The sequence below is a fragment of the Lactuca sativa genome, chromosome 5, assembly GCF_002870075.4.
Source record: "Lactuca sativa cultivar Salinas chromosome 5, Lsat_Salinas_v11, whole genome shotgun sequence".
In the NCBI taxonomy this organism is placed as follows: Eukaryota; Viridiplantae; Streptophyta; class Magnoliopsida; order Asterales; family Asteraceae; genus Lactuca; species Lactuca sativa.
In genome coordinates this window covers 62,877,675-62,888,200 of record NC_056627.2, presented here as the reverse complement: position 1 = coordinate 62,888,200, position 10,526 = coordinate 62,877,675, and the positions used below count along the sequence as shown (strand labels likewise).

The following is a 10,526-nucleotide window of genomic DNA, read 5'->3' as shown; positions in this document are numbered from 1 at the left end:
CACACTTTTACTAGTCAAATGCAAGATACTTCTTTTACCCTTTAGTGTAGAAAATGCACTTTCTTCCACACAAGTCAACGTCAATCTTTGTCCAATTCTTAAGACATTGGTCAACACTCTTTAAGGCCGGTGGATGTGGTGTCACACTTGCCATGATCCATATAGGCATCAATGATACTTGGTACATTCTTAACAAAACTTATTATTTTGTAGGCACGAGTTGTCACATTTCATATGTTATTTTTTTAATATACAAAATAAATAATTTAAACATAATATTTTTTTAAAAAAACTTAAAATTCATTAAACTTAAAATAAAAAAAACAACACATCCAAAAAAAACATAGAAATTCAAATTACAAACCTAGAAATTTAAAAAAAATAAACATAGAAATGTAAAAAAAAAATAAAAAACCTAAACTAGAGGTTATATTTTTTTGGAAGCTCCTCTTTGGCTTTTAAAGTCATTTCTCGTTCGCGTTCGGATAACTCGGTTGTGGGTCTCGTTAAAATGGACATGGCATGAGTTTTTTCTTTCTCTTGTGCAAAGTTCAAGTAGTGCTTCAAGGAATACTTCAAACCGTCCATTTTTGTTGATAGTTTCTCCACGTCTTCGGAAGTAGTTGTTGTCGTTTTTCCCTTTCGCTTGGCCTTGTCTCTTCCCATGAGACAAGTGGCTCTCGGAACCTCAAAAGATTCATCTTCATTGAGATCAATCCTGATATGCGCATTGGACGATTGAATATGTATCCTTTCAGACGTTTTGGTTCTTTTAGACGAACCACTTGTAAAGGTTTGAGAAAATGCCACATCCTGCCGTTTTTTTTTTTTTTTGACAATTTTACAATGTTCCAAACATGTAAAAATTTAAATGACGCCCTTTTTTATTCCCAATACATGTCAAGAGATTTTTGCAAAATATGTTCATCGTTTGCACCGCTTTATCATTGTTGTTTCATACTCAAAAACAACATGTTGAACTCTGTCACAACTTTGTTAACATTTCGCCACAGTAGAATAAACTTGGTCTTTTCCGGTAATCACCAAGATTCATCTCGTTCAGAAACCGATACGTGATTTTCCGGAAGAAAGTTGAACAATCATGGTTGTTTCCAACCACATGATCTTCAGAAACATCCACCCAAGCACACGTTAACGTCTTTTCTTTGGCGGATGTCCATTGTTTTGGAGGTGCTCTTCCACTTTTTTTGTGGTGGATTCTTATTCGGGTCAGATTCTGTTTTCGGGATGACTTCGGGTTCCGCTTCAGTTTCAAATTTGGTTTGGTGGTTCATTGGGGACTCGGGAAGATCATCAAATGGATTGAACTCATGCATAATTTGGGATGAGAAGTTTATTTGTAGTTGGTTTTGAAACTGGAGTTGTCTTTGAAATTGTGGTTGGTTTTGGAATTGAGGTTGATTTTGGTATTGCGCTTGATTTTGGTATTGAGGTTGATTTGGGGCTTTGAAATGAGTAGTAAACACCACCAAGATGTAGATTCGGTGGAGAATACATAGGTCAGTCGCGTTGGTTTTGGATGAATGTTGGTGAAGAAGGTGAGATGTTTGAGTTTTGAGTGTTTCGTTTGGTATTTTTTTTTTTGAGCTTTTGGGTTGGAGGAGAAACCTATTTTTTTCAAAAAAAAAAAAAAGTTAAATGGTTTGAGAGATAATTTGAAGGTTGTGAAGTAAGGTAAAATATGTGAAAGATTGGTATGTATTTAAGGTAAAAAAATGATTTTTTGAATTTTTTTTTTTTTTTTGAAAAAATAGTCACATTTGACCACCTCCAACTTCTATTTCCTTATCCCAATACAACCTCTCTCATCGGTGAACAGTAGCCGAATTGTCGAGCTGAGCTCGGCAAGCCGAGGGGTCGGCACGGTGTTTGCCGAGCTCACCGAGGCCAATGCCGAGCTACGCCGAATCCACACCATTTAGCCTAATCTTTAAATTTGTATGGTGAGGAAAAGGGGTCACTGTAAGTAGGGATAAGGCTTTAATGATACATATGACAATGATATCGCAAATTACATCACAATGTTTAAGGCTGGAAATAGAAACTCATACTTCACCAACAATATGGTAATGATAATCAATTAATCATTGGGGTATATAATATAAAACTAACAAAACAATTGTATGAATGATCACAAAACCAATGTAACACCTCACAATCACATACCGTGAAATGATATTTCCAACTGCTCTATCTTCTTAACCATATCATGTTTCCCACAATTCTTTAATCCATCAGTCACCATATCAAAATGTCATGACATTGGTGACAATTTAAACTCAATCATCTCCATCAAATAATTACCAGCTTCAACATATATCCCACCTCGCACACACATCTTCAAAATCATACTATAAACATGTCGATTTGGTGGATGCCCTTTCACCTTCATATCACTAAAAAAACTAAACGCATCATCAAACCTTCCATTCCTAAAAAGACCCTTCAAAATCGGAGCATATAATCTCGGAAACGGTTTATTCCCATCTTCAATTGATCTATAAAGAACAATAAACGCCTCATCAATCTTCCTAATCTTTGAAGTTGCAGTGATCATGATCTTGTAAGTATCAATATCAGGACATAACCCTAATCTACAACCATCATGGTAAAGACCAATACAAAAATCAATCTCACCTGATTCGCATATAGCTTCTGATAATGTGTTAAATGTGGTGACATCACATACGAAGCCCTCTTTTTTCATTTTACGCACTAACCCTTTTGTTGATTCAAGATAACCAGCATTCAATAAGCCATCAATCAAAAGATCACGACCACGAATAGGTGGATTAAACCCATTTTGACTCATTTCTTCTAAAAAGCTTTGGGCTTCTTTCATCTTTCCAGCAGAGCACCACCCGTTGACTAAAATAGAGTAAGTTTTTTTTTATCTGTGGTCATTCCTTTACGAACCATTCTTCTAACCAAAGCATATGCTCCTTGAAAATTCTTGACCTCACAAAGGGAAAAGAGTAAGGAATTGTGTATTTCAGTGGTTTGGGTGCAATCAAAGTTCTTGCATTTGTTAAAAATCTCAACAGCTTGATCGATAAGCCCGTTTTTGCCATAATGTTCGATTATAAAAGAAACAACGGGTGATGAAATTGGGAGTTTTTGGGTTTTCATCTGGTGTGCGACCTTCCACATGGTCTCCTAATAGCGGGTTTTGGCTAAGATTTTGAGGAGTTCTTCAAATTCAACGGTTGTAGGTTCGTATTGGGGGTGTTGGGTTTGAACCCAATTGAAGAAACAGAAAGATTTGATACCTGAATTGGAACAGCTGTGGAGTACACGATAAACAAGCTCTGAATTGACGATTCTGGAAATGCACATTTTGTTTAGGGTTCTTTCTAAGTAGATATCACGGCGCACAATGTTGGAAATGTGATGAATTGTAGCAAAATAATCGTCGTTTGTTCCGTGGTCTCTTGCCCTGCCATTACTCATCTGGTCTGTCATGGCGGTTTTGAGGGTTCTGAAAGCAGTGTTGATGGAGAACGTGGCGGTGGCGGTGGTTGTGGTTGTGGTTCGTTTTACCGTCGTCAATCTTGCAAAGAGAATCATTGGAAATGGATGTGTCATGTATTTTCTACTCCAGATTTCACGGTTTGCTCAGCAATTCAATAAATTTGATGCATGGATAAAATTTAAATCGATGCTAATGTCGATCCAAAATCACTGAACAATTTTACCAAGAAAAACATATGCTTTTTGCTATAAAGGATTATCAAGAGTTTGAATTGATACCTGGAACGAAGGGGGAGATTCTGTTCGGAATTAGGGATTTTTGTAGAAGAGAAGACGAGAGAGTTGAATTTGAGAGAAGGAACGTGTGATTGCGCCATTGTAATTTATCGATATGAAAGGTTGTTGTGTTCCTCTGTGGCGGAAGAGATCTTTGATTACCCGTTAACGACGACGATTTCTGCTGCGACGGAGTGAGGGAGGGGATGTCGGGACGAAGGAGGAGACGATGGTTGGGCACTTGGGCCAAAGCCAGGCCCAAATAAAATATTATGTCGAAGCATTTGGGTTGGGCCGTTTTCTCCTAAAGGAAAACAAAGATAATAAATAATAGATAAAAATTAAAAAAGAGATAGTTTTGCACTTTTGTTTGTGGTTTTTAGTTATTTCTATGACTAGTATATATGTGAATCTTAACTCAAAAAAAGAAAAAAAAAATAAAAATATTTACCTCTAATGGAGCAAAGAAAAAGAGAACTCTAAGCACAAATATTAAGGTTCTTATGTTTTATGCTTTTTTTTTTCTTTATCCGAAGTAAGTGTTCATGAAAGGGGCAATTTTAGGCTTTTTACTATGGTAAACAAAACTTCACAAAATCATCTGGAAGTTGTGTAACTTCACAAAAATCCAAAATTTATGGTTTATACTATTAAAACTAGGTTAGTACTTTTTTTTATAACCTAGTGAATATAAAACGAAGAGAAGAGAGACTTTTGGGAGTAACTTGGTTGTATCGATTTGGTGAGCCTATACAACACATAAGAGAGAGTCGATCCAGAGAGTCACATGGTGTTCTCGAGTTTTAAAATTAAAGAGAGGGAGGGAAAAGAAAGAGAAAGAAGAAATAAATAATTAGTTGTGTTTTCAAGTTGGAAGGAATGAAAAGAAAGAAAATAAACATTTTTATGTTTTTGCATCAAGTTAGAAGGAAATGAAAAGAAATGAAATAAACATTTTTATATATAAATACATCAATTACAATCTATAATGTATATCATATAATAATAATAATAATAATAATATTAGTATTTCAATCTCATTAACAATTAAAGATCAAGCATTAATCTATCATTAAACATCAAACATTGATTATATTTATAACACAGGTCAGATAATCAGATTGAAGTTAATCTCATTATTTCCTAAAAGCTCATGGTAACTGTTATATCATTTATCATCCACTTGAAGTCTACGTAAATCAGAAGTAAAAACAAAATTTGTATTACTAATAAAAGGGAAAATAACTACAAAATGTAATTAGACCAAATACTAAACCATACCACGAGCCAAGAAAATCACATGAAGTCAATGTAATTAGACCAAAAAATACTACAATTGTATGTATCCAGGAAAAAAAACATGGATGAAAGGGTAGACACCGAGGTAAAATCTGTGTAAAGAATGAGAAATTAATGATACATGGTGAGTGGATTTGAATCATGCAATGAATGCATTGTAATTAGGATTGTAATTAATCAAAACAACAATGTGTGTAAAAAATATAAACAATTTCAATTTAGAATTTTATACTTGATAAATTCAAAGTTACAAGGAAAAAATACAGGCAGAGAAGGAGAAGATGAAGTTGCAGGCAGGAAAAATTACAGGCGGAGAAGGAGATGATGAAGTCACAGATGTAGATGTAGAAAGAAAATCTTAAGGGTGCGTTTGGTTGTGGAAAAATATTTTCATTTTCTAAGAAAATGTTTTCAGAAAATAAAGTTGAGTTTTCATTTTCAATTTTCAATGAAAATTTTAGAAAATGTGTTTGGTTCGAATCAGTGAAGTTTTCATTTTCCATCTTAGAAATTTGGAAAACTTTAGAAAAGTATAAAAAATCACTTTTCTAATTTACATACAATTTGTAAAACTGAAAATGTTAATTTTCTTAGAAAAATTTGGAAAACTGAAAGAACCAAACGCGTTTTCAAATTTTTGGTTTTTCTTGAAAAAATTCCTAGAAAACTGAAAATTTTTCATAACCAAACGCACCCTAAGCTTTTTTGCTTGATCGAGAAGATGAAGTCCCATCTCTGTGCCCTATTTGCTGAATAGATGAAGATGGCCAAGGGTAGAAATGTCTTTAACTTTTGTTTCCTTTACAATCCGCTCAAATATAAGCGAAAGAAGCTAAGGATGCGTTTGGTTGTGGAAAATTTTCCAAGAAATACAGAAATTTTAAAAACGTGTTTGGTTCGTTATGTTTTCCAAAGTTTTCTATGAAAATGAAAATTTTTAGGGTGCGTTTGGTTGTGGAAAATTTTCCAGTTTTCCAGGAAAATTTTCCAGTTTTCCAGGAAAATTTTCTAAGAAAAACAGAAATTTTGAAAACACGTTTGATTCGTCAAGTTTTCCAAAATTTTCCACGAAAACAAAAATTTTCATTTTTCCAAATTGTGTGCAAATTAGAAAACTCATTTTATCACTTTTCCATAGTTTTCGTTTTCTAAAATTTTCCACGATGTCTTTAGAAAATTGGGCCTATACGCTGTCACACCCCCAAACCTGAACGGCGGAAACATTCGGGGGCGGAGGACGTCATGTACAGTATCATAACAAATGAATAGTAAAGAAAGTACACAGAACCATCATATACATAATTGAAAAGTTTACATGATTGTAGTATTACATGTTTGCAAAAGTCAATTACAATATGATGTCCAAAAGATTAAACTAACGCCTGAGCGTGAGTCTTCAAAAGCAGTTGCTAACCTGATTTAGCGATTTCCTGAGAATACAAGTTATTTCAAAGAAAAAGTGTCAACATTTAAGTTGGTGAGTTCATAAGTAGTGTTTTGATAAAATGTATGTCATTCGAAAGTCCGTGTATGTTTTCCAGAAAATCCGATATTTTCTTAATAAAGTGGGTTGTGAATCGTTGTTGTATAAAGTGAATGTTTGAACCAGGAAAATCCTATATTTTCCTAAATGAGATGCAGTCTTAAATGACCAAGACTGTAACCTGTAAGCAAATATCTCATGCTTAGAAATGAAGATGTGTAGTTTTATTATTAAGTAAAACTAGTTGTGGAAGTGTTTATCCTGAATTCTGAACATGCTGATAATACCATATAATATAGTTATTACCCCCCCCCCCCCCCGAGCATGATTGAGTTATGTATTACTACGTGCATGATTCATTGTTTCCTGTGTGTTGTGAGTTCCTCATAACCATACTAGACGCAGTACCTAATGTTGACATTTGTCACCCCGGGGACCGTAGCTAACAGTCAGGGTGCGGAGTCGCCAGCCCCGTATAGATCTATACACACTTGTCACGATCTCCCTCCATGAGACTCTGGTTATAGGTGGGGACTTTCGTTTGGTACAAACAAATCCATATGACATCACATGATTGCTAACAATAAGTTCACGAGTAATATGATGAAAAATCGTTTGTATGAAATGATTTCTTTTTCTACTGTGTTACAAAGGCGTAATGATGAGTTGAGTTTTCTGGTAAAAGTGTCATGTTATAGTTGAAATGGTTACCCTTGATATGATGTAGTATGCAAACGTATAAATAAAACGTATTTCATTTACAAAACATATTGTATCCCAAGAGGGTAAAGTTGTGTTGTGAAGTGTTTTGCATGATAACAACTTCATATGATAGTTAAAATAATAGTACGAAAAGTATAGCAAAAGATTGGTGTTTCACAGGATTTTAACCGTGTGTTTACTTGTATCCCCCCCCCCCTTGAAAGTGTTTCAAAAGCATTTAAAGTGTGGTTGTGGGGGTATGAACTCACTTGATAAGAGGTGAATCGGGAAGCGTTTCGTTTCTAAGAGTGACCTTTCTTGACGTATCCTCGGGTTTCGGGTGAAAAACTGGGCTTAACGCGGGCAGAGCTTCGGCTCGGGAAATTCACTTATCGGGATCTTCAGGGCTTCGGGTCTCGGGAATGATACCGGGGCTTCGTGGTATAACTTGCACACAAAACGATGCGAAAATGAGAGAGGAAGGAAGAAATGAGAAATAAAACCCGGCAGCCCTCGACCTCTATTTATAGGGTGCTGAAAGAGGGATTACGCTGGGTGTACTTGGTTACGCTGGGCGTACGCGACGTCAGCGCTTACGTATGGCACTTGAGTGTTGGTCAGGTCGGTTGTAACCCGAGGCAGTTCATGCATCCGGTTACGCTGGGCGTATCCCATTACGCTTGGCGTAATCCGATTAATCAAACTTCTAAATGGCGTAACTTTCGCATACGATCTCCGTTTTCAACTTTTTTTTATATCCACGCGTAGGTGGGAATATAATCTACAACTTTCGTTTAGACTCCGTCGGCTAGTTTTGACTTTATTTTTAATATTATATTTTTAACAGGCCGGAACTGGAAAAGTCCATTAAAAATCCATAACTTCTTCATCCGATGTCCGTTTTCGTCTGTCTTTTTACCGTTGCACTATTATTGATGAGACCTTCGATTCCCGTTTAGGTTGTGTCGGCTAAAAATCACTCGATCTCTATTTCGAGTTTTTAGTTGTCTACCGCTATTCCGAAACTTCGAAAAATCATAACTTCCTCATACGAAGTCAGATTTGGGCGTCCTTTTTATGTATGTTCACGGTTTAATGATATCTACGACTTTCATTTAGATACTTAAGGCTAAAAAGTATTTTATTGGAATTTCGCATTTTACGCTTAACAGTGTTTTACTGGTATTGTCGCGGATCTTCGATCGGTCATAACTTCTTCGTTATAACTCGGATTTTAGTGTTCTTTATATTTTTGGAAACATCATTATGATATCTACCACTTGGTACATACCAATTATGGTTTTATAAAAGTTTAATTTTGACCCCAATTTGATTGGTGTTACATACGCGTTCATTCCAACATATTGGGCCTATACGTGTTCATTCTAACAGATACCCTACATCAGTTGCTCTCTCCATTGTGTGATTCAAGCATCGAGCGTCTCCTCCATCTCGCCTCTGATTCATCGTCGGAGCACCGGTCGCTAGAGTGATAATTTTCGGGCATCTCACCCATTTGACCATCGGAGCTTTTGGTTCTTGGATTACTTCTGATTCATCACCAAGCATTGAGGTTTGAACATTGCTTCTGATTTACTTCTTATTCACTACCTGTTTCTGAATTCACAGGATTTTGAACATAACCAATTATTATTACTCGGGTTTTCTTATTATTTGCTTCTTGTTCACTTCAACAAAGAATCTGGAGGTGTTTGAGTCACAATTTTAAATAATTATTTCTCTGTAGAGTTCCCTTTGAGCATCCATTTCTCAACACCCAATATTAAAACTATCATAACAATGGGACCCAAATAGAAAAACTAGAAATAAACAATGCAAATTTTCTAGGTTTATCTTATGTTTGATCATGATTTGTCAGTTATAAGAATGATGTGTTATGCTTTCATCTTTGCTTTTTTCCAATCATAGGTGTTAGGTTCTATAGTTGATAAAATCACATAATAATCATTTTTATGGAGGAATCAATAAATTAACCTAAAATTACAAGCTTGTATAAACCTTTCTTCCTTAGGGTCATGGGTATAAAAAACTAAGTTAAAAGTAGTGTAATTTGCCCCTTTTGTTCATGTCAACTAATAATCAAATGTGCATTTGACTGTGTATAATTTGGTTTGTTATAAATTATGCTAAATGATTTATTTTATTTGTAGTATCTTTTAGTAACCTGTAGATTTTTCAAGGCTACATGTTTTGGTTTCTATATCATTTAAGAGCTATTTGATAGTAATACGGAGGTGTTTCAATTGCTCTTTCCTCTGTACCATGTTACATTTGGACTCTACATATATAAATATGTTTTGTTATTCCCATAATCCAAAAGGTTTTACACATCTTAGTGGTATATCTTTGTTGTTTGTGTGATGTTTTTGTCCTGTTTATGCGCTAATTTTGTTATTTATATGTTGTTTTGTGTTGTTTTTCTGTTGATTTTGCTGTTAATGTGTTGTTTGAGTTGTTTTGTGATGTTTTTAAGCTTTTTTTCTTGTGTTGTTTTTGTGTTGATTGTGCTGTTTTTTGTATGGATTTTGTTGTTTTTTGTGTCATTATCGTGTTGTGGGGAATTGGTTTAAATTTGGGTGATATATAGATGGGTGGACACAACGGTGATGCTATGGATTGGAGCGAAGAATGCAAAAAGTAGTTGTTAGATATTCTACACAAAATAGTTAAAAGAGATCTTAATGGGGCTCCAATCTTCAAAGGAACTGATTGGGTAGAAATTGATGAACAAATTTTTATGAAATTTGCTATAAGATATGACCCTAAGAAGTTGAAAGGAAAATACCACCGTATGAGATCTGTGCATACGAAGTTTAGTGGGTTGATCAACCATACACATGTCACATGGGATGCTGCATCTGGAAAAGTATTTGCTAATGACACTATTTGGGATGATTATTTTAATGTATAAACTTTTTTAAGCTTGATGATTTGTTAATTTTAGCTTACTATACTAACTAGTAAGGTATTGTTATGCCAAATATTGCAGCGAGATAAAGTTTTTAAAACATTCAAGAAAAAGGGTTGCAAGATATATCCATTGTTGAATCTTGTGTTCAGTGGTTCTACAGCTTCTTGTGCTTTTCATAATGCATCCACTTGTGCTCCTCAAACATTAGAAGAAAAGCGTAGAATTGAGGATGAGTACCTAGATGTAGTTAGTGTTGGCGAGAGTGTGTTTGATGGGGGTAATCGAAAAGGAAAATGTAAGACGGAAGGGGAAATTGAGGGTCTACCTGGTACAAGAAGAGAG

The 10,526-nt window shown here is 35.0% G+C and overlaps 1 protein-coding gene across 1 annotated transcript; it reads right to left on the bottom strand.

Annotated features, from left to right (window-relative positions):
• Positions 1 to 2,173: 2,173 nt before the first annotated feature.
• Positions 2,174 to 3,535, bottom strand: LOC111880958 (pentatricopeptide repeat-containing protein At5g18390, mitochondrial-like). The gene has a single exon (XM_052763978.1). It carries the CDS (start codon positions 2,861 to 2,863, stop codon positions 2,276 to 2,278), a length of 588 nt encoding a protein of 195 aa, XP_052619938.1. The 5' UTR covers positions 2,864 to 3,535; the 3' UTR covers positions 2,174 to 2,275.
• Between the last annotated feature and the right edge of the window lie 6,991 nt (positions 3,536 to 10,526).

Bases quoted from the DNA above. Each gene is read 5' to 3' on its own strand.
- LOC111880958 (XM_052763978.1), bottom strand. From the start codon at position 2,863: ATGAAAGAAGCCCAAAGCTTTTTAGAAGAAATGAGTCAAAATGGGTTT.